At 41.4% G+C, this 24,732-nt stretch overlaps 1 protein-coding gene across 2 annotated transcripts in view; it reads left to right on the forward strand.

Moving 5' to 3' along the window:
• Positions 1 to 24,732, forward strand: part of SEMA3G (semaphorin 3G) — a 90,169-nt gene that overhangs the window by 38,023 nt on the left and 27,414 nt on the right. For both annotated transcript variants that reach the window (XM_028718742.2, XM_028718741.2), the window contains exons 3-7: positions 6,923 to 6,985; positions 15,943 to 16,062; positions 20,020 to 20,110; positions 21,838 to 21,954; positions 22,388 to 22,530. In XM_028718742.2, coding sequence (XP_028574575.2) covers positions 6,923 to 6,985; positions 15,943 to 16,062; positions 20,020 to 20,110; positions 21,838 to 21,954; positions 22,388 to 22,530 — 534 coding nt within the window. The remainder of the gene's footprint in view (positions 1 to 6,922; positions 6,986 to 15,942; positions 16,063 to 20,019; positions 20,111 to 21,837; positions 21,955 to 22,387; positions 22,531 to 24,732) is intronic.

Raw genomic sequence — 24,732 nt, forward strand, 5'->3', positions numbered from 1 at the left:
TCTTATATTCTTTATTACCATATTAAATGGAGTGAAGCATCCATTACAGACAAAAGAATAAGATTTAGCTTCCTTCTCTAAGGAAGCACTTTATTTTGTTTCTTTCTTTTATGTTTTCTTCTAGTTACTATCTTGGGTGATTTTAACATTTTGCCCCTTCTCTTGTTAGGACATTTTCTTTTCATGAGTATGAACCAATAAATATGGATTTCTTGTCTTCTCATGTTGCTGTTCTCTAAGCCCCCATTCTGTCCTGTTTTTGTCCTGATTCTGCAGCTTTTCATTCCCCCCCAACTTTTTATATCATTGCTTCAAATGTGTTACTCTGTTCTACATTCTTGTAGGTCTTCCCTTCCTCCACCTTTCTTCATATACCATCTTTACTCCTATCCTTGTGCTTCTGAGCATACATAGACATGGCATGCCGTAAATAATATTGTGGATATAATATAATTGTTAAGTTGTGGGAGAACATATCAGACGACACAGCGATTCTTCCAAAGCAGCTCTTTATTTGTAAGCTGGAACAGAACTGAACTGAGGAGCTTAGTCAGCCTGCTTATATAGAGCTCCACTAGAATGCAACAGTAACCATTTTCTGTAACTAGCCAATCACTGAACGTCACTTTCGATCCTTCATTTGCATACAAACTATCCAATCACTGAACGTCACTTTCAATCCTTCATTTGCATAACTATCTACAGTATCCCCCTGCTGGCCCAGGGTGAGAACTTCAGTACATAACAACAACAACAACAACAACAACAACAACAACACCATGTGATTTTAAGGCACTTTCGAACGATGTTCATCCTCATTGGTTTGTAGGGAGATTAGGCAACAATGGCTGTTTAAGGAGCATTCATTCTTATTTGCCTGCCAGGGAAGTTAGATGAAGTGGAGTCAAAGCAAGTGTTTTCCCACATTTTCCAATGCATTTCTCTGCCATTTCCCTTATCACAAAAGTTCTGATATTTTTTTTGGGGGGGGGGCAGGTTTGTTGCAAGATGCCTTCTTCCAACTGCGCAACTTGCATTTGCCAGTATGTGATTGAATCTCACCTGAAAATAGCCACGGTCTGGAAGTGAACATTCATTTTAGATTTTTGTTTGTTTGCTCTGTCTCCTGCAAAGGAAGCTTATTTTAACTGCTTGATACTGGGGGGAGTATTTGTTGAGTACAACAGAGGTGAAAATGAGCACTGCAGCTGCCTGCCTGTGGTAATGACTTGTATTGGTTCCAAATATCTGTGATAATCAAAGCTTCTTGAAAATGAATTGGTTATTATTATTATTATTATTTACATTTGTATCCCACTTTTTCCTCCTCCCCATTTTATCCTCACAACAATTCTGCGAGGTACGTTAGGCTGAGAGTATGGGCTCATCCTGCTTGCCTCACCACTTACGCCCAGGAAAAACCGATATTTACCACTGAATCAGAGCAAACATCAATTGGGTTTTCTCCCAATTGATGTTTGTGTTGAATGGTTTCTTTAAATGTAAAGGTTCATCATTGTTCCACTCGATGTGTATATCTTAAAGGGGCCAGAGCAAGGGCCAGAGCAAGATAACGAGACCCAACTTTAAAGCTGTGAAACATAGCAGGTGCTGCTGAGTTGTATTTGATTAAGGTGTGTCAGCATTTGGGTTTAGTATATAAGGAGCAGCACCTAGCTCTCCCATTACCCTGGGGTTTGGGTTGGTGGTTGGGTCTGGTTTGGTTGTTAATGTATTTAGTGTAAATGGAGTTTTTGTTTTTCTTATTAAAACCTTGTTTAAGTTATTTTTGTGTCCTTTTCATTTTTAATGCATGATCTCCCCAGCAAGCTATCTGCAGCGCTACCATACTGCAAATAGCCAACATCTTTGGTTATGGGCCCAGCTGCTGAGTGGATGACTGCATATTTTTGGACTCTGAGAAAGGTTTGAAAACTCCTTCTCCTGTTAGTGTAATTTTTTGTGGGTCTGGAAGAGTTCCAGAATGGTTGACCGGGTTCCTGAAGCTGAGAAGGCTCTGGTCTTCCCACAGCTAACAGATGAGAACTATAGTTTATGGTCTTTTCGGGTGGAGGCGCTTTTGACCTCTAGAGAAGTATGGACCTATGTAACTGATGACCCTCCTGACCCTGTAACTAATGCTTGGTCGAAAGGAGATGCAAAAGCCAGGGCGATAATTAATTTGGCAGTCAGCGACCAGCAAGTAGTCTATATAAGAAATAAGAAAACTGCCAAAGAAATGTGGGACAGTCTTGCAGCAGTGCATGTTAGAAAAGAGTCAGCATCTGCATTGACGTTTTTCAAGCAGTTGTACCAGACGAAGTTGCAGCCTGGTGGTGATTTGGCAGCACACTTGAGACGTCTGGAGGCAATACGCGGCGAATTAATTCGAAGGGACATGGTGATACCTGATATTCAGTATGTTTTTATCATCCTTTGTTCCCTTAATGAGGACTTTGATGGTATAGCTAGCCAGATATCTGCTGTTCCACCAGCACAATTAACTGTGGAAGGGGTAACGGCAAGATTAATGGGCGAGTTGGATAGAAGGGAGGCTTGTGCCATAAGCACTCCTATTTCCAGAAAGAATGAGGAACGCCATATGCAAACCTGTGGTGATACAACTGCATTTAAAGCTGCAAAGCGTTGTTGGTTCTGCAATAAGCAAGGACATTTTGCAAAGGACTGCAGAGCCAAAAGAAAGCAAAGTACTCCCAAGTCTGTTTCTGTTCGTCAGTCACGGTTGTCAGCCCAACAGCAGACATCGTATAGTAAAGACAGAAACGAGCCGCGAGCTTTTCATGCTTGGACTACAAATCGTAAAAGAATTAAAGATGCCAAGTGGAAGTCTTTTATTATAGACTCTGGAGCATCTCAGCACATCTGCAATGATCGAAGCTTGTTTATTTCTTTCGAAGAGGAAATTGGTAATGTACATTTAGCCAATTCACAAGTCTTGCAGTCGCTTGGAAGAGGTACTGTTAAACTTGACTCTTTAAACATTACAATAGCAAACTGCATTTACTGCCCGTCAGTGGACAATTTATTGTCAGTAAGGTGCTTTGCTCGTCAAGGCATAACTGTGCGTTTCTTAAAATCAATGTGTGAGTTTTTTGATGGGAACAAACGTTTATTGTATGCCCGGGACTCTGATGGTTTATATAGACTGTATTTTCGCACCTACTCCCAATCGCCTATAAATTGCAGAGCAGCACAGTCAAGCCAGGGGTTGAGGAATGTAAGGCCTCATTCCGGGTGTGTCCATGAGGCGCACAGAATTCTGGGACACCTGAATTTTGCTGATGTAATTAAGACAAAGAATATCGTTAATGGCCTCAACTTAAAACCATGCAAATTCTTTATGCAATGTCTATCCTGTTGCAAGAATAAGATTAAGGTTGCACGCAAGGGTAGGTGCTCAGATAGGAAAGTAACTGAACCATTTGAGCGTGTACATTGTGATTTAGTTGGGCCACTCCCACCATCATTAGGAGGTTCTAAGTACTGGCTTACTCTGATAGACCAGTATAGTAGATACTGTTGGACTTATGCAATAGCTGAGAAGTCCCAAGCATTTGAAAAGTATAAAGTTTTTTGCAACTGGGTAAAAACGCACTTTAACAAACCAATTAAGAACCTGTTTTCTGACCGGGGCGGGGAATTTGTTTCTGAGGATTTTGAGAAATTCCTGGAAGCGCAGGGGACTACTCATGAGTTATCTTGCCCCCGAAGTCCCTGGCAAAATGGGCTTGTTGAAGTTGTGCAGCGTGACCTACAGGCAGGGGTTAAAACGTATCTGCATGATGCTAATCTGCCCAAAGACTTTTGGGCTGAAGCACTTAATGCATTTTGTTACGTTAGAAATCGCAGTTATCATACTGGTTTAGATGTCACCCCCTATGAGAAACTGTTTAAAAAACGCCCTAATCTGAAATACCTCCGCATTTGGGGTTCAGATGTAATTATGCATTATCCTGCTAAGCAAAAATTGGGTGAACGTATTGTCCAGGGAAAATTAATGGGCTACCAGCAGGGGGCGTACAGAATTTACATACCAGCAACTGGCAAATTTCATATTACCAGAAGCATGATACAAACTGTAAATTGGAATGGAGTTGCTATCTTCCAAGATACTGATGGTATAGATAATACTGAGGAAGAAGAGGAAGAAACAGCAGAAGAAGCAGCAGGAAATAGTGCTTCTGAATTAATGGGAAAAGACAAAAAGCCTGTTGAGTCTGATAAATTGTTTGATGATTTAAAGTCACAGGCACCCGAGGGGAGGTCAGATTCTCTTGAGTTTTCTGACCGAGAGCTTAGCCTACAGGCACCTCTTCAATCTGACAATGATTTACAACCTGAAACTAGTGGTTTACTTAGTCCCATTAAGTCTGAGAAGTCTGACTCTCCTTCTGGACTGAGACGTTCAGATAGAAAGAGACAGAAGCCACAACGATTTGCAGATGAACATTTTAATACTGTGTATGCCAATAAGGTAGTTTTTGAGCCAAAAAGCTACAGTGATGTTCAGAAATTACCTAAGCAACAAGCTGCAAATTGGTATAAAGCTATGAACTCCGAGATAGCTTCTTTAAAAGAGCATAACACTTGGTCTCTTGTACCACAAACCCCAGATATGAGACTTATTGATTCGAAATGGGTTTATAGAGTTAAAACGAATGACAAAAATGAAGTTGTAAGGTACAAAGCAAGATTAGTTGCTAGGGGTTTTCAACAAATTCCAGGCGAAGATTATGATTTGTGTTATTCACCAAGCGTAAAATATGAAACAGTTAAGCTTTTGTTAAAAGATGCATCACAGCGTGGACATTCCGTTTATCACCTAGATATAAAAACTGCATATTTGTTTGCAGATTTAAAAGAACAATTTTTTATGCGTGTTCCTGAAGGCATAGACGCCGCTGAAGGTTTGGTATGCAAATTAAACAAATCCCTTTATGGTCTGCACCAAAGTGGAAGGAATTGGCACCAAACTTTAGCAAAAGAATTGCTGGATATTGGTTTTTCACAAGGAAAGGCAGACAATTGTGTGTTCATAAAGGAAAGGGCAAACTCTGTAACAAAAATATGTGTGTATGTAGATGACGTATTAATTTCTACAAAAACTAAACAGGAATATGAACAGGTGGTATCACAGTTACAGAAGAAATTTGATGTAGTGGAATTAGGCATAGCTAAAAATTACTTATCCATGCAAATTGAGAAAGGCAAAAATGGATCTTTTCTGGTTCATCAAACTGCAAAAATTGATGATCTTGTTGAAATGCTATGTTTAGAAAATGCAAATGGGAAGGAAACACCTATGGTGTGTGGTTTCACCTTTACAGGTGAAGACAAGCCATTTCCTAACAAAACTTTGTATCGTTCTGCTATAGGCAAGCTAAATTTCATTCAAAGAATCTCAAGACCAGATATAACTTATGCTTTTCACTTTCTGGCAAAATTTGTGGAAAAGCCTACTACACAATGTTTCTCTGCTCTTAAGAGAGTGGTAATGTACCTTAAACATACCAAACATTATAGGTTGCAGTTTACAACATGTATTGACAAAGGTTTTGAAATTTTCTGCGATGCATCTCATGCAATGGAACAAAATAATTGCAGGGGTGTGTCTGGTATGGTGTTTTGGTATAACGGTTGTCCATTTGAATGGAAGTCCCAAACACAAACCATTATTTGTCTCTCCACAACAGAAAGTGAATTGTGTGCATGCGTTCAGGCCACTCGTGGTGTAGAATGGTATCTGCAAGTGTTTGCAGACCTACAGATGCAAGTAACACTACCAGTAAAAGTTTACCTTGATTCCCAGAGTGGACTTGCTATCCTGTGCTCAGAGACCAATACGCAGCGCACTAGAGTCTTAAGGTTACGTTTAGAATTTGTAAAGCAACTAATTGCTGATGAAATGGTTGTATTTGAATATGTTCCTGGTGACAGTCAAATTGCGGACATTTTTACAAAAGCACTTCCAAAGGTTACACATGAAAAACATGTACAAAGTATGCTTTCTGTTTTTGTTCCACAATGATGAACCGCAGGGGAAATGTTGAATGGTTTCTTTAAATGTAAAGGTTCATCATTGTTCCACTCGATGTGTATATCTTAAAGGGGCCAGAGCAAGGGCCAGAGCAAGATAACGAGACCCAACTTTAAAGCTGTGAAACATAGCAGGTGCTGCTGAGTTGTATTTGATTAAGGTGTGTCAGCATTTGGGTTTAGTATATAAGGAGCAGCACCTAGCTCTCCCATTACCCTGGGGTTTGGGTTGGTGGTTGGGTCTGGTTTGGTTGTTAATGTATTTAGTGTAAATGGAGTTTTTGTTTTTCTTATTAAAACCTTGTTTAAGTTATTTTTGAGTCCTTTTCATTTTTAATGCATGATCTCCCCAGCAAGCTATCTGCAGCGCTACCATACTGCAAATAGCCAACAGTTTGCTCTGATTTAGCACTAAAGAGGGGGTTTTCTGGGGGAAAGGAGCAGGCCAAACAGAAAACCACTTGGACCTGTGCCTAAAAAGCATGGGATAAGCAGAAAACTGTTTGTAGCTGAGCTTTCTGGGCATAGAACAAGCAGAAGTGTTGACGAGCCCTAAGTGACAGACCGAAAGAGCTTTATGGCCGAGGGGGATTTGAACTCTGGTCTCCCAGTTCCTAGTCTGAAATTCTAACCACTATGCCACAATGGTTTTCAGAGGTTAACATTCCTTCAGGGAAAGTCTAAGTACAGGACAATTTTATTCCTGGCAAAAAGTACAAGCATAACAAGGAATTTAGTTGTTTGTCAGATAGCAAGAAGGAAGAAGACCCTACACCAAGGATTTTCTTCTCGGCCTGAGGAAACTCACTCCCCAGTTCCATGTCCTCGGAATGTCTTGCACTTACGTTTTTGCCTTATGTTGCAGATCTACTGGCCGCCACTCCCTGGACAGAAAGAAGAATGCTTTCGGAAAGGAAAAGACCCAGTGGTAAGTCACCCTGTAAAGTATCCTGATTAATTTCCTATGAGTTTGGCACTACTCTGATGACATGTTTGAAATGAACCTGCGACTTCTGGGCAAAGGCAGGCTGCATCCCTTGCTGACATCATCTTAATCAGTTCATCCTACTTCCATTTGGGGCAACTCCTCTATCCCTCTTCTAGCTTGTTCATGCTAGAAACAGGTTTGATGATAATCCACTCTTCTCAAGGGATCCAGGGAATTGCAGTTCTGCTGAGTCAGTCTAGGGATAGCTGACTAAGATTTCTTAATACCCCATCAAATGTCAATTCCCAAGATTCTTACTAAGTCACCTTGGCAATTATTATATAACACTAATAAAAGTTTGGAGAACAGAAGGCTAGAGGCATAATACATATTCATGACTGTAATAGAATGGGACGCTGGTGATTAGTATTCATAACCTTGAAAGAAAAGTTAAGAATTAGGCTGTTTTAAGCTCACTAAGTATGTGACATTTTATGAAGGCTTTATCACATTTTAATTGTAAGAAAACTTGCCAGTTTTAATGAATATAGATTGGGAACCAGTCCTCTAGGCATTGTGTTCTTGATACGTCCATACATAAGCATCACATCTTTACAGATTTTACTTGTTCGGGCTGTTAGAAAAGAAAGCTCATCACATGGGAAGGTGAGTAGCTTGAGGGACAGTTCAATGTTTAGCTCCCGCCGGTTGGATTTTGGAAGCATTCCCATTGATAAGTGCACATGAATATGTTTTGTTGGAATGAGTCATCCATGCAGCTTGTAAATTGCTTTCGAATATATGGGGTGGGGTTATAGAAAGGTGAGTGACTACATATATAAAGGAATAAACTTGCTTCAAGGCTCTTTGCTACGTTGTTTTGTGAACTGAAATCTTTTTTGTGTGTGAAAGCGCAATTCTAATTTGAGAATAACTGCCCAGGTATCTCTCTCTGCCCCCCAGCTCCATCTTGATACCATATATCTGAAAGCTGGTCCCCACCTGCACTTCAGTATTCATCTATCAAGTCAAAACGGGAAAAAAATTTTTTTCAATGATACTAGGAAATAAATATATTTTATGGTCCAGTCTTCCCCACCTAAAGCCAAGTTCACATATCCGCTCACTGCTAGATGCATCAGTTAGCTTACATTTTAGACACAATTGTTTTCGCAGGCATGGGAAAGTGGAAGACTTCTTAGGGAAAGGAGAATCTTAAACAAGCAGCAGGAAACATCCTGCAGTGTTGGGGTACCAGTTATAAGTGGGGTCACCTGAGATGCACCAAAGGGTATCACACACTGAACTATCCAAGGTGAAAGAGTGTGACAGTCTTTTTTTTTTTTTTGAGAAATATCAAATTTTCAAGCAATAAACATAATCATATCAAGAAAAATACAAGTGCATTAGAAAATTCAGAGAACACAATATTTGTAAAGCATGTCTAGTGCAACCCCATATCACAGATTTTGTCACTGATGCATATTACAAAAGGATATCTCACTCAAACATAATATGACAAGTTTCCCATCTCCAAAGTTAACAAACTACAGGAAAGGCCGATTGGAATAACCGTTCTTATTAAAAGCAGAAGAAAGAAAACGTCAACCTGCTGATATCATCATTACCAGAATGATGGGTTAAACAGGCTGCCAAAATCCTCAGGGGCAGGCGGGAAGGAAAGTTCATATAGATGTACCAGATGTATATGAACATGGGTAAAAATGACCAATGTGTTGCTGGGCTAAGTTTGCTTCCCCCTCAAGAGACATTACAAGGGAGATATGATTACATAAGGAAAGCTGTGCAGAATCAGACCAAATGTTCACCTGGTCCAGCATCTTACGTCAGCGTCGCTCTAGGTTGATTGTTCTGTCGGCACAAGCTTTCCAGCTTTCCAGATGGAGCAATCTCCCTTGTCTTCCCCCATGCCTTGTTCTGGGTGTTCTCCCACCCCACAACCCAGCTCCAGGGATTAAAAAGGGGTTCATGGGGGAAGGAGAGGGGGACAGAGACCCAGAATCCTTTGAGGGAAAGAATCTGCTTTGAATGTGCTTTAAAGGTGTAGTGTGTGTGGTGACTACACTACCTAAAAGACCATAATTTCCTGCACGAAGATGCCCACATATTATAGTCATCAGGGGATGCCAGGACATCTCCTTCTGCCCTCATTGGATACATTCAGATGCCAGGATAAACAACCCCACTTGAAGGTGTGTGTATGTGTGTCTTAAAAAACCATATATTGTGGTACTGTTCATTGTTCTTGCTTTTTTTGTTTTATTTTCTTACTGCTGGATTGTGTTTCTTTTGTTTTAAGATATTTTGACTGCAGTCCACCCCGAATACCTTATTTGAGTAAACATGGGATATAAATGTTTTATACATAAACAAATACATATGTGGTATATTTATATTACTTTTCTCATAGCTGCAGTGTTTTCCATTCCCTTACATTGCGGGTGAGAAATCTTTCGGTTCTCCAGATGTCATTGGACTACAACTCCCATCAGCCCCAGCCAACACAGGTCCAGGTGAGGGATGCTGGGCATTGTAGTCCAGCAATATCTGGAGAGCCACAAGCTCCCCCACCCTTCCCTTGCATAGCTTACCCTCACCACTGCTCTGTGAGGATTATTGGGAGGGAACTGAGGTTGAAAGACAGTGGATGGCCCACAACAACCCACTGAGCTCACAGTGCAGGATTTGACCCAGTCCTCTAAGTCTGACTAGGCAGCCACTTGTGTGGACAGAGCCCGGGAAAAATGTTAATGGGAGCTTTTCCCGCAGGGCTCCTTGCACATTTTACTTTCTAGCTTTGCCTATTCTTTACATATCATATCACTTCACAGTCACGCAAGTAGTTACTTAGAAAACATGCTCTGAGACAATGGGGACCTTGAGAGGCCTAAGAGGGGATCTGAACCCCTTGCTGACAGTCCATCCCAAAGTAATTGCTCCCAAGAGTGGCCATCACTCACTTCGGTTTCCACATGTTTATTTTGCAATCTGTCACCAATGGCTGCAGCCTTTCGGGTAGCCTTTTAAAATTCCAGCTCCTTGCTATTTTAGTGGGTAACTTTTGCAGAAACAAAGAAGGAATCCTCTGAAATGCAGCATTTAGCTACACTGAAGGGCACTACAGTATTGGGGCTCTTAATATGGGAACTTGACCCATGCCACACTGCAGGGAACACAGCAATGGAAGTAGTCCTTAATTATAATGCCTTTTGGGAATACACTTACCGCCAGAGGTCCAATTATCTGACGGAAGTGAAATGCCTTTGCTGGCGCCATCCTGTAAAGGCACCCAACTAGAAGGTAAGCGTCATTGCCGTCAGCCATCCTGCCTGTTGGTTATACTGAATTTTCATAATTCATCCTCATCACTGCACTGTGAAGATTACTAGGAGGGAACTGAGGCAGGCAGACAATGGCTTCCACAAAGCAATCCACCAAGTTTTGTAAACTGTAGATTTCTGTACTGTACATTTCTTTGATTCTTCTATCGATAACACTTTGTGACTTTGTTGACAACACTGCCCGTTCCTTTTCTTTTCACTATTTGTTGCCTCTGTGAGCTGGTACATGACACCCAGACATTATGCCCTCATTTATAACCACTGGTTGGCTCTTCTCCCTCAGTGCTCCATTGAACACTCAGAGGATCTGGAAACTAAACATTATGAGGAACAGTTGAGGAAGTTGAACATGTTTAGCCTGGAAAAGAGGAGAGTGAGAGGAGATATGATAGACATCTTCAAATATCTAAAGGGCTGAGCAAGCTTGGTTTCTTCTACTCTGGAGGGTAGGACCCAAACCAATGGATTCAAGTTACAAGAAAGCAGATTCTGACTAAACATCAGGAAGAACTTTCTGACACCAAGAGCTGTTCAGCAGTGGAACGGACACCCTTACAAGGGGAGTGGACTCTCTTTCATTGGAGGTTTTTAAGCAGAGGTTGGATGGTCATCTGTCATGGATACTTTAGTTAAGATTTCTGCATTGCAGGGGGTTGGACTAGATGACCCTTGGGTCCCCTCCAACTCTAAGATTCTAGGATTGTAGAATAGAGAAATCAAGCCAACTGACTGAGTGGCTGCATCATAGGCATAATATTTTGCATGTCTCTTGACTGATAAGGAGAGGGACAATAAGTATTCCTTGTTTTCAGGTGCTACTTTTGGATTTTCCCCCATTTAACTCTGTTGCCCTCCTGCCTGAGAAAAACCAGTTGCTCCTGAAATATGTTTGTAAGACTAGGAGTGTCAGAAGGCTTCTCTAAGCACCATAATTCAGCTAAATGGAAACAGAGATTAATCAGGGTTGACAGAATTAAATAGACTCATTAGAACTCCTCATGCCACTAGAAAAACAGTAGTAGTAAATGCTAAAAGAAATGGAAACAAGGACTTCAGAGCCAACTTTCTTATTATAAGGGGAGGAGAAATGGGTGTATGAAAGCAATTAGATTATCAGCAGTGAACTCTGGTTGTTTATCTGGACTAAGGACCTTGGTAATTTGATGCTAAACTCCTCTATTTTGGTTTAGCTTAACATAGCAAAAGGTATATTAGGACTCCATTGGAATATAGTGTTTCCAACCTTAAGCTTAAAAATTTGAACTCTCTTAAAATCACTTATTCTTTCATGTCACAAGTTATTAAAATTTACAACATGGGAGCTCTTATCCTGCCCCATTTCCAGCATTTTCAATTTTTGTTCCTATTTTCCTCCAATATGTTAGAAAAGATGGCAATCTAAGAAAGAAGTCAGGATGTGAGAGGTTAATTTAAGACTCTCATTTTTGTACAAAAGGTGCATTATCTGAATACTTTAATGTTGTTAAACCTGCCAGCTTTTAATAAATCACAGTTTATGAAACATTGGGAAGGATCATCTTGACATTGCAAAATTTCACAATGTGAGGAAGAACGTATGAAAAACATGAACACCTTATGGAGGTTGTTTTGAGAAATAATGAATTTCTTTTGAACACGTTCAGACCTCAACCTTTTTTCCTTAATTGTGATTCTGACTTTTGTGAGTGTGACACTTCCCTGCCATGAATTAGACTTGTGCTTCACTTGCTATTAATCCCTGTATAGTCTTAACTGGGTACCAACTTTGGCCTGGCTTTGAACCCATGTACTAAAAGCAGAGGGTTATGTAACCCATTATTTCGTTCCCTTGAGGTTTGTAATTTATTACCTAAAAAAAATAAAATAAAAATTGGTACAGCTAAGATGGATAATCAGAGATAGGATATAGCATGTTCTATTTGATGGGGTGATGCAGAGTAAGAAGGCCAGGATAGGAGTGGGAGTGACGAAGCATCTGTTTTTCTACAGCAATAGATGTAGTTCCTTCTGTGTGTTGTGAGATGGATAGATCTTTAGAGGCCGTTGGAATCTGGAGGTGCCTTCAGCAGTCTCCCTGACTTCTCTGTGCTTATCTGCCAATTCTAGCTGCTCCGGAAAAGGGAGCAATTAATCCAGGTCAGACTTGTGAATGGCCATTTGTCATCCTGCTGTGTAACTAACTAAACTTCCTTTTTAAATGACTACTTTGTCCAGATCAAGGTTGTATGTCTCCTTCATTTCCTGCCATTGTCCCTCCCACCACCACTATTACATTTTGCCCTATATCTCTATCTGAATTTGAGAGCAGCTGAAATTAGGTTCCTTGCTGGTGTTCCTTCTTGGGGACAGAACATAAGGAGAGCCTTGCTGGTTCTGGTCCAGCATTCTGTTTCCCAGAGGGTCCAGCCAGATGCCTATGGGTGCTCCTAAGCAGTGCCCAAGGGCAATAGTCCTCTCCTGCTATTGTTTCCCAATATCTGGTATTCAGAAGCATGGTGCTTCTGACTCTGGATATACCAGTATACATCCATCATGAGTAGGTAGCTATTTAACATTCTGTTATGAAAAGTTTTGGGATATTTTCAGGAAGCTATGGGCCACACATGGATTGCTGCTTATGCCATGTGGCTGTCCTGATGGTTTTGAGAAAGCAAGTTTTGAGACAAAACTTATTTTTGCAAAAGCCATGTTGATTGTTTTCCAGCTAGACTTATCCTTCTGAATGCCTGATAACTGTATATTTAATTATGCTTTCTACCAATTTATCTAGAGCAGTTGTAGATATCTGACCTGTAATTTCTCAGATCAACCTTTTTTAAACGATGTGTTACTTTGACCACTTTTTTAAACGATGTGTTACTTTGACCACTTTCCAGTCTTCAAGTACAGAGGCCAGTCTTCGGTACAAGTTACATATTTTTGTAGGTGATAAGTAATTTCATATCTGAGTTCTTTTGAGAACTCTCAGATGAATAACATCTCGATTCAGTGATTTGTTAGTTTGTGAGACAGGCCTAAAACAACATCTCTTGTCACTACTATTAGCCTCAGTTTCTCAGACTCCCTGAAAATGTCACTTTAGGTGTGGGTATCTCCCCCATGTTCTCTACAGTGAAGATGGATGCCAATAATTCAGTTTCACTGCAATCTCCTTTTCCTTCTTTAGCACACTATTTGACTTTTTTTTATGTTGTTGCCAAACAGCTTCCCTAACCACTTTCCTGTTTGTAATATATTTGATTATTTTTATTGTTGGTGTTAATGTTTTAGTAATATGCACCTCCAATACCTCTCTCTCTATCTCTGCATTCCTGATGGCATTTCTTTTGCCGATGTTTGTGTTCCTTTTTGTTCTCATTTGGGTAAAACGTCCATTACCTAACCATGCTTCCTTGTTGCCTCAAAGAGCAAAGTGGAGGTGGATTTCCTGGGTGAGAGGCAGTCTGGAAGACTTGGTGGAGTGATGAAGGGCAGTGAGAGCCATTACATTTCTGTGTTAAGTGTGAAAGGCCATATAATGTTAGTTTATAATTTAAGAGACATTCCCTTATTTTAGAAAATTGGCTAACCCTTTCATACTAAGTTGTGGACAATGGCCCACATTCCCATGGAATTGTTGGAGCAGAGGAATGACCAAGACTGTTGTACAAACTGATGACTGAATTTGCAGGTTAAATTAGGGTTTATGCCAGTCTTCATTCTGTGTTTTATCCTCATTGACACAAAATTATTACATACCAAACTTTAAAATCACATACAGACACAGAGACATGGCCAAATAGCTATCTAGCAAAGCGAGTGTAAACTGGCAATGCTTGGTTGGGGTTCTGTTCTGCATCTTGGTTTCTGATCAATGGTCTGGAGGCAGCTAGTGGCCTCCTGGAACGAACCCAGTACCTTGGCTCACGATCTAAGCTCCCATATTTCATGGAATTGGAAGGAGTCTCAATGTTTGTGCATGCCAACAACCTGTAGCACTGAAGTGGTATTTGTCATTCCCAAACTGTTTGTTCTAGGGCCCATTAATTAATACGGAATCTGCTTTCCTTTAAACTGCCTCTTAGTGTTATTGTCTTTGCAGGCAGAGGGCAATTTTCCCCTGTCCTTTTCGAGGAACTCTTTTGCATCGTGTTGCCCTTTGGAGGACATCTGACTCTCAGCAATTTTATTATAACTCTTGGGATTTTAATTGTAATTTTATGATTTAATCCATAAATCATGTATATAGCATTCTTAAACATAAATAGCTATTAAAGTGACTTACAGTGACTTTGATACAGATCAACAGCAAAGGAGTTCAGAATCAAACTGGGGGAGAAGCCTCGCGGATTTCTTTTAAAGATCGATTCTTCGACAATTTCGTGGTTTGAAGTAGGGGTAAAGAGGTTCTGCGTGGTTGTTGTTTTAAAAAAAAGTTGAAGTATTGTCAAGCCTACTTCTTGGAATTTCTAAATAAAGATGCTGTTTCTAGCCCTATTGTGACAGTTTCTTCCTGTTTTCTGCTAACCTAACAACACTGTTACGTAGCATATATCTTGGCTCATACAGGAAATCAGGGCACAAGGCAATATGAAGACCTCACTTCCTGGCCTGAGTTGACCATACAATGGGATGGAGGCAGAGGGGTCACACGTGTAGTCTGGTGAGGGAAAGGGCTTGCATTGGCTAGAGTAGAGCGGCAGGGAGTGCGGGATACGTGCCAAACGTATTTTTAAATTTAAAAAAAGCAGGAATTTACTGCCCACTTCCACAATAACAAGGAAGGCCTGATGCCTAGCTGGACATAATACAATGGGGATTGGTCACGAGAGAGGAATGGACCGTGTGACTGTAAAGGTATTTGGCATTGTTCTGTGCACTTGCATGTGGAACCAGATTTTTTGCATCATTGTGGTCCTTAGAGAATTGGAAAACGCTATAGGGTTTACATCTGCATGTATCCCTTCCTGCTATTTGGATCCTAGGCATAGGGTGGGGAAAGAGCTGGCGTATCCCAGGGCTCAGCATTGTTGCTGACTTTGACCCAGAGGACAATGCTGGCAAGTCCAATATGACACCCGCTTTCATTCTGAATTGTTTTGGCTATACTGCCTCCTTTTCTGCCATAGTCATTATTATTTAATTAGTTAATTAATTAAACTTTTTTAAAAATCCCACTCCAGCCAAAAAAGGCTCCCAGAACAGCTTACAAATCACAAAAAAACCAACAAAAAACCACAGAAGAAGTCTGCTGGATCAGGCCAATAGCCCATCTAGTCTAGTTTTCACAGTGTCCAACTAGATGCTTGTGGGAAACCAGCAAGCAGGAAGAGAGTCCTACTCTCAGGCTTACCATCTAAAAAATACATGAGGGGAAAAAAGGGAGAAAGCAATAAACAAGCTCAGGTTAAAGTTCTTAGACACAGGTTGCTCTAAGAACCAACTGGTCTCTCAGCTGCGTTGATGGAGAGACCTTGTATCCCTTCTCTGCTCTGATCTCAATGTCCATCCTGTCATCACACCCACCCACCGTTAACCAACTTTGATCATTGCTAAAAGTCGATTTCTGTGATGCACGTGAAGCATCATGAATCCCAATCGTTGTTTCTTTTCCAGACAGAATGTGCCAACTACATCAGAGTGCTTTACCCTTTGAACCGGACACACTTATTGGCCTGTGGAACAGGGGCTTTCCACCCAATCTGTGCTCTTATCTACGTGGGACACCGAGGAGAGGTAAGGAAGGATGTCCTTTCCCCCCTCTGCGATAATGTTAGCCGTGTGACACAATAAATGTATGGTGTGGGAAGATCTGGCATGTAGAGGAATGCAAAGGCATGTGGTTCCCATCACCGAAGACTTAAGAGCAGGGCAGGTGGCAGGTAGATCAGGATCTGCTGGTAGATGGGCAGAAGCAAGTTTAACAATAGTAAGTAAAAGTTTTAAGTGAAGTATCTACCGTAGCCAGCCTTGAGCTATTTGCTTATCTCTTAACCTTTGACTATATCTTTGTTCCAGTGTGCCGGCCACTATGAAAGTTCTGTGTTAGAACCCCTGGTCTACTGTAACTCAGACATAGATTTGTGTCTGTAATACAGCGTATGTTTTATGAGGTGTACAGGTAATTGACTCTGTCACTGAGCCCATATCTTATGGGATGTCTTAACTGTTCCGTAGGTAGACTGTTGCAGAAGAATATAAGAAGAACTCTGTGGAATCAGGATCTAGCTCACCATTTGGTTCCCCAAGTGTCAAACTAGGTGTTTATGGGAAAACAGATGCTGGACTAGGTAGATCAGGAGTTGGAGGATGGAGGGAGTTTTTACAGCCAAGATCTTTACTTAGCCACCCACCCTGCGGGACATTTTTGACAGTTACCTAATGTCATTATGACGTCAGGTGACACCTTCAGAGGGACTCGCTAATTAGCGCTGAAAGTGACCCCCTATGATCAGCTGATTGCCTCTGGCAGGACAACTTCAAAGGGCTCACTACAGGCCCCAGTTTATGTAATTGCATTCAATTTGGATTCAAACCATGCCTGAAAATGACCATTATTTTCTTTGCAGTGGAAAAAATACTTGAATCCAAACTGTGCCTGGAAATGGACTTTAAAGCAGCTTGCAGTGAGCCCCTTTGAAGATGCACTGTCAATGAAAGCATACCTTCAAACGGGTTTTCTGACAGCCCTTTGACCACAGGAACCCACACACAACCTGCCCCAAATGCACTAGGGAGTTCCCCAATGGAAACTGCTTAGTGTAATCCTACCCATAACATAGAGAACAATGAAATTGGTGGGAGGGGGATGAGGACAGGGCCATGGGATCATCCTCTCTTTCTCCCTCAGTGCATGATGTTTGAATGACTGAAGTGTGCTCTAGTCTCAGGAACTTTCTAGCTTTGCATTTCCTCAACAATCTTTCCCAACCATACATTTATATTGCCCTATTAAACAGAAAGGCTGATTTAAGTGCTTGTATTTCTTTAAACGGGGGGGGGGGGGGGACCCTTGTTACCCAATAAACTGGACTGTAATATCAGATGCACTTAAGTCTTCTTGTTGTTATGGGTTAATGTGGCTGGACTTGTGGAATTTTTCCAACCATGTAAGTATCCAGGAAAGAAATGGATTTTGGGTCTATTAATCTGTCAGGCTGATTGATGCTCTACTGTGTATCCGACCCCAGCTCATACGACCTCTCCTTTCTGGTTGTTTTTTTTAAAGAGAAATCCACGCCCCCTTTATTTTTTGGACGCTCACTCCAAGCACATTCTGTTAGCTATTTGAAGGGAAGAAGGAACAAGAAGGATGGCTGTGTAAAAAGAAAGAGAGAGAGAGGGCGAGCCTAAAATGGGGAACAGAGCCAAGAACCAGGGAAGAGGCAGGTGAAATTGAGATCTCAACGACTGTGCTCAGAAGAGAAGCAGCATGTTCTTAATAATTTGCATTAAACCACCTGTCTCTTGGGGTGGGCAGACAGACATGAACACCAGCTATTTCTCTCCCTGTGCAACAATGCTTGGCTGCCTCATGTGAGAACTACAAGTATGGCTGGCTGATGTCACAACTGGAAGAGTCCAGAACATCAATTTTGGACTGCGGGTTTTATTTGTCTGGTGTTGGGAGCAACTAACCATATTGCTAAACTTCCTACTCCAAGCAAGGAAGGCCATTGTGCATGAGACATGGATCTCATTTATTAGCTCAATTCCTGTGGTTCTTTTCTGGACTGATTCCTGAAGTTGTACAGTCTTTATGGATTTAGACAGTGCTTGCTTCCTGGTGGGATATATATATATATATATATATATATATATATATATATATATATATAATTTCACACACACATATTAATTATAAAATATGTGGGTGGCATTTCCCTCCCTCCAAGCTTTTGATTTCCCTCTGAGCCGTTGCTCATAAATCAAGCTGGCCTTAGCAGGAAGGTCATTCAGCTTCACCCTGTAACCCCTCTCGCTTGGGAGGATTTGACTCGCAGAAGCTTTTATTGAGTGCATGAGAGAAAGGACCCTTTCAGCACAGCTGTTCATCGTGAGCAAAAGGGATGATCGGACTGTCCCTCTGACATCTCACCCCATAACCATATCCGGCAGTGCCTCCCCCCCTTGCTAAACGCTCGTGCTGATTTAGCCACGGTATTGAGAGGCGTACCAAAATACAATTGGGGTCCTGTGCTGCTGCTGCTGCAGCATGTCAGAAATTTAACAAGGCCTAGCCTTGGCCTTATACTGGCCTGCAAACTGCACTGGGGAACAACCCTGTGCTTGGGTGTGGGTGGACAGTTGCATGATGAAGACATTTAATTAGGCAGCTTGAAGAGGCTGCTTTGTCTGGCCAAGTGGATAACTGGCAGGAAGGCAGGAAAGCACAAGCTGTTCCAGGCATTGCAAAGCAGGAGGGTGAATAATACAGATTCCCAGCATCCTTAGGCCCACTGTCTCATATAAGCCACTTTTTAATTTTTTTATTCTTATGATGGTCTGTGGTGCTGGATCAAAAGTGTCATAACTGCTTACCATCTGAAAGTCGATACAGAGCAAAAGCCTTTCACCAGAAACTTGTAGACAACCCAGGAGGTTGGTTTGGGAAGGAAGGAACTTTTTGTTCATCTGGGATCCGGGGTAAGAATGTTCTAGACTAGAGCCTTTACTCTCTTCCTACCCTTCTGCTCCCATCAGGGGTTACATAACTGTAGTCTAGATTGTAAAATCATTTCCTGGCATACTGGAGAAATGAGGAGATGGTCTTCTGAGCTCTTCTGAAAGTCTTACTGACTCAAAAGGTTCCTCTTGTTCTGGCAGTTTTCTCTGTTGCTGTCTCTCCGAGTCCCAGCTGTTAACATCATGGGCTTGCCTCTCAGTTTCCTGAAACTATGACTGATTAAACTTATCAGAAGAAGGCAGGAAAGATGAATAGTGCTCAGGCCTCTGTTAATAATTGTCTGAGTAACCAAATCTGAAATAAGTACAATTCCTTATTGTAAAAACACACCAGAGCCAAAATGATTTCAATAATAAACAAATTAAAGGGCTATCAGTATTGAGAAATATACAGATTTAACATGTTCACACTGAGAGCATAACTACATGTGGTGTTGATTGTCTTGCTTGCAGTCATGCTGCCATGATCTAATTATTTACTTAGAGGTGCACCCCTGGTTTATTAATTGAACCTGGGGTGTATGGGAAAGGAAAAAATAATCGCTTCACCCTTCAATGTCAAAGAAATGGGCCCAATGGGGGCTTTTGACCAGTGTGTGTGTTGTTTTTGTTCTTGCTGCTGCTGCTGTTGAGATTGCAGTGGGGAGGGAAGAATTAAACTTCTCCTTTCTGAACATGGGGACTCTAATTTTAAAAAAACAAAACAGGGTCAATGTAATTGCAAGTGACCAGCTGGAGTCATGTGAAGTTAAGGCCCTAATTTTCGCTGAATAATGTCAGCATCCATTTTTCTTATGGTTAGATAGAAAACGTCATCCTGGTCACTCTATGCTAGCATCCCATGCTCGTCCTAAGATGTTTTCTGATGCATCTGTCCAGGCTCTCTTCATTCCTTCCACATGAGCACTCCCTCATCACCTCTGAATTTCAGACTACCCACTCAGAGAGCTGTGGTTCTTTTAAGCTGTCTTGATGCCTTATTTGTCATTTGTGCTCTTCTCTCCCCAGCATGTGTTCAGCTTGGATCCTTCCAGTGTAGAAAGTGGCCGGGGCAGATGTCCACATGAGCCCAACAGGGCATTTGCAAGTACTTTCATTGGTAGGTGCTAAACTAGATCAGTGTGAGTTTTGTACCCTAGCAGCAGGGTTGAATGTCCTTATTTTTATGTTTATATATTGCCTTTCTGCCAAGGCAGTTTACAGTTTAAAACACTAAACAAAGTTACAAAATATTAAAAAGCAGATTTGCCTTCAGCGTTTGGTGCTTTCCCCGGAAGCTAGTAGTGCGAGCTCCTTGCCTGGTCTTTGCCTCTTCTGTTCTTTCCCTCAGAGAACATGGGTCTAAGTCAGCCCAGGGAAGTTGGTGGAGGGGTGGCCCAACCATTCTCTCAGGCTCTTTTGTGGCCACCTCAAGAGCTGAGGACATGGTCTTTAACCACTATTTTGGGATGGGGAAGCCTCTTTGATCATGTGATTTTACTGCTTGTCAGCTTCTGACAGAAAATAAAGGCTACACAAGCTACTGTACCTTCATAAACCCACACTGCAGCCAGCTGCTCTCTGAAGTGAAAACTGGAGGTAGCTCAGGTTGTCCAAACCAGTTTTGAAAGTGGCCAATAAATTGCACCTACAACCTAAAGTTAATATGAAATTCAGTAGTGAATTCTTTATAGGAAAGCCTTTATAGGACCCCCTCCCCAAAGATAGGTTTGGGGGATTGAATGTTCATTGGAGGCATCCATACTTCTCCTCAGTTCAGTGTATGGTTTGTAAATTATTATTATTTCAGTCTCTTACCTGCTTTCACCATAAAGTGCCAGGGTGGGATACAGCAGTTGATATGTGGTCCCTTTCATAGGTGAGACTATGCCCCCCCCCCGCCCCATAAAAAGTGTGCCTGCTTCTCAACTATATTTCATGCGATGAACTTGCAGTATACCCCAATCATGTGTGTTACATACCAACATTTCAACTAGGAAACTTGGCATGTGAAAGGAGGGTAATCTGTCAGTGACCGTACTTGCATGCTTGTGTAAGGCATTTTCTGAACTCTTTCAAGATCTCTGTGCTGATGTGTATATAACTCAAAGCTGTGATCTATTAAACTATGGTTTATTAAACCATATTTATTAAACCATAGTTTGGTGTTATGTTTGTACTTTCACTAATGGCTTCACTATTGTTTGTTTATTGCCAGCGAACAATGATCTGAAGTCTGTTGTTTAACTATGGCTTGGCGTTATGTGTGAACTCAGCATCCTTCCATACCATACCATAGTTTGTTTGGACACCTCAGATGCTCACCGGGAAAAAGGACACAAGGCACAAGTAGCTGGAAAACTGACCAAATTTTGAATAAACAAGCCATGGTTCTTTTGTCTCTCTGGGGAACAGCTCGTGGTTAACTCATGACTTTTTCAACCATGGCTTAGTGTTATAATGTGTGAATCAGGCCAAAATCTCCTCTTTTTTGGTGTAGTTGTATAAAACAGGTTTATGTGACTTTTCAGCCAAGCAATTCCTGTGCTGTGAAGATTGGTATAAGGGACTGGCCAAGATTATGACTTTTGAAAGAACCAGTGCCCAAATCAACACTCACCATTAATTCATTAGGAGATTTTAGGCAAGGCTAGCCTCTCTCTGCCTCCCATCTACAAATACTGATGTACTTTATATGATGGCTATAATATAGGATGATAATAACCATCATGTATTGGGAAGCTTTTTGAATATTCTAGTGTGCTTTATAATGCTACATATTGTTTTTCTTGTTAGTGCATAACTGTTATGCAAGGATTGATTGTTTCTGTGGGGCTTCTTTCCCAGGTGGAGACTTGTATACAGGACTAACAGCAGATTTCTTGGGCAGGGACTCTGTGATCTTCCGAACTATGGGACACCGCTCCCCTCTGCGCACTGAGATGGACCAGCGGCTGCTTAATGGTAGGAGAAAAGGATGAGAGGTGGAGTGGAGGCCAAAGGCTACAATAAATTTGTACTTAGAAAATAAGGACGGGGAGTTGTCTGTATAACTAAGCCTCTTTGGAATATATGCCCATTAATAAGAGAACACCTTGTGTGTTGCTTCTTTTGGTAACTACTTGTTAATAAAGTGAACTTATTAGTATTTAATTAGGAATGTTTTATATGGTTTTATGTAAATTAGGAATGTTTTATATGGTTTTATGTAAACTGCTCACAGGTTTTTCCTATTGAGTTGTACACAGTATAAATCTCGTTAGGTACAACTAAACAAACTATGCCAAGAGGAAGCCTGAAAAGGTTTAAAAATAAAATAAAATAAAGGTCTGTGCCATGCTTCAAGCGGTTTCTGGCGATTTCTTTCTAATGTGCCGGTACAATATTTTTCTTACAGCCCCCAAGTTTGTTGCTGCTTATCTGATCCCAGACAATGATGACCGAGAAAATGACAAAGTCTACTTTTTCTTCACTGAGAAAGCAGCAGAGTCGGACAGCAAAGGCCGGGCCATCTTCAGCCGTGTGGGGAGGGTGTGTGTGGTGAGTCCTGGGGTCTATTTTGTCTGTAGAGTGTGAGGAACATTGCACGAGGAACTGAATGTATGGAGACCAACAGCTTGGTGCATTACTGACTCCAAAGCTATATTATTGGACATATGTGCTTACTTATGTGTGTGCCTGCATGTGAGTTCCTCCCACCATTGTCACTTGAAATGTACTGCATGTCACAGGACAAGGCTAGTCTACTGTGCATCCTAGGTGGACTAGCCTGGAGCAGCCCTCATAGTGTACAATCAAAATAAAGGGTGACCATACACTGGTAACACCAGAGAAGCTCCCTGATTCTTTTGCAACAACATAAGGCTGCATTTGACTTTGGCTCAACTCTCTGGTTCAGAATCTCAGGTTTTTCTATGTCCCAGTGGCTTGATTGTGGCTAAATTCCGTTACCCATCCCTTGTGGCCCTTTGATTTCAGAACCAGCACACTACCTGGAAATAACAGCCTATTACTGTACTAGCCATAAGCTGCTAATGCAAAGCCAGTGGAAGGGGTTGCATAAGCCTTGGATGGGCTTAAATACACACACACAGAGAGAGAGACAGATCTTCTTGGACAAATTTAGGTACCTAAAATGAGGGCTTTCAGGGGACCCAATACCTTCCCTGATTCATGCACACCTCGGCAATATTATTTATGCTTTCAGCTTCTGCTGACTGTAGGTTCATCACCATTTTTTGTATGATAATCATGATGTCAGATCAACTAGTCAGATTTGGTGACATGACAATGTCCCTAGTACTAGAAGGGCCACTCTGAACTAAGAAGGACACTGAAGTGCAGCCATTTGGGGCTGCAAGGTGCTCATAATGGATTGGAGCCCACTGCCTTCTATGTGCAGAATCTCCCTGCAGTAAAAATAATAATAATAGCCCCCTGCCTGCAAAGCTCTGGGCTCAAATATTACAAGTTTGCAAATCTATTAACCAGGGCTGAGCCCATTTGGGCTGAGCCCTGGAATCAGATCTGCTTCCGTACTGCCTTTGGCTCCTGATCAACAGCTACGGTATAGGAAGTCTGTTTGGCACACACAGCATTTTTAAGCACTTCAGTCAAGACAGTGCCTGGCTTGAGAGGGCTGCATAAATCTCTTGTGACTGCAAATGTTTCTTTTCAAGCCAAGGTTAGGAACATGGAATTTTTTCTTTTTGGTAATTCTGTATAATGTGGGGGGGGGGAACCATGGTGGGGGGATTCCTTCAAAGCCTTTGAATTCTTCAGCCTTTCATCCACATGGAAACTCCCCCATTTTCTGTAAATGTCACTTCCAATTCCAACCTTCCTTTTTCCCTAGATCTTTTGCACCGCAGCTGCATTGTGCTCACTTGCTTTTCCTCCAAAGGATTCCATCAAAGGGTCTGATGGACCATCCTGTGTGTATCTTAATTTAGCTGAAGACTTGCACTGCAAGGAAATGGACTAAGAGCAGAAATAATTTCTCTGTGCCCATTGCCATCTGTTTTAGAGAAGAGTTGTTTCATTCATTTCTTGGAGATTTCCATAAAGGCACTTTCTCGTAGGGTAAAGCAGAGATTTCTGCTGAGCATGTGTCAGAACAGAGAGCCTGTGCCCTTTCCTGAAGGTATCTTTCTCTCTCTGCCCTCATTTTTAAAGGCTTGAAGTTAAATAATTTATACTTGAGAGCCATTATGGAGCTGAGGTTTTAAAGGCTGAGTTATGCTGCTTTGAAAATCTTCAGCTGATTTGTATTTATTTATTCCTGCTGCTTAATTTTGTGCTGTGTTTATATATTATTATGGTTTGGAGGGATTGTGTTTTAGTTCTTCTATTGTAAAGCTGCCCAGAGAACTCTGGCTATGGAGCGGCGTATAAATGTCATTAATAAGAAATAAATAATTGCTTTGAAACTGTTTTAATTGTCATATCCTGCCCAAATGGGTATAGAGACATTTTTGTTGGTTGGGCTGAAACTGGAGTGCTTAACACTAAGTATCCTTTTGAATTATGCTAACTTTATTTAACTTAATGTTTTCAGAAAGGACAGAGGCTTGAAGGAGCTCTTCATTTCATTTCATTTTGTCTTAACATTTCAACCTGTAAAATTGACTTAAGTTCCGTAGTAGCTCCTTGCTAAAGCAGCCTTGGTTTTTAAGGTGCTAAACTAGAATCAGCAGCAGATTTCTTTGCAGGACTGAACTACGCAAGATGTTAAAGATGTGG

Source organism: Podarcis muralis, chromosome 2 (genome assembly GCF_964188315.1).
Source record: "Podarcis muralis chromosome 2, rPodMur119.hap1.1, whole genome shotgun sequence".
Classification (NCBI taxonomy): Eukaryota; Metazoa; Chordata; class Lepidosauria; order Squamata; family Lacertidae; genus Podarcis; species Podarcis muralis.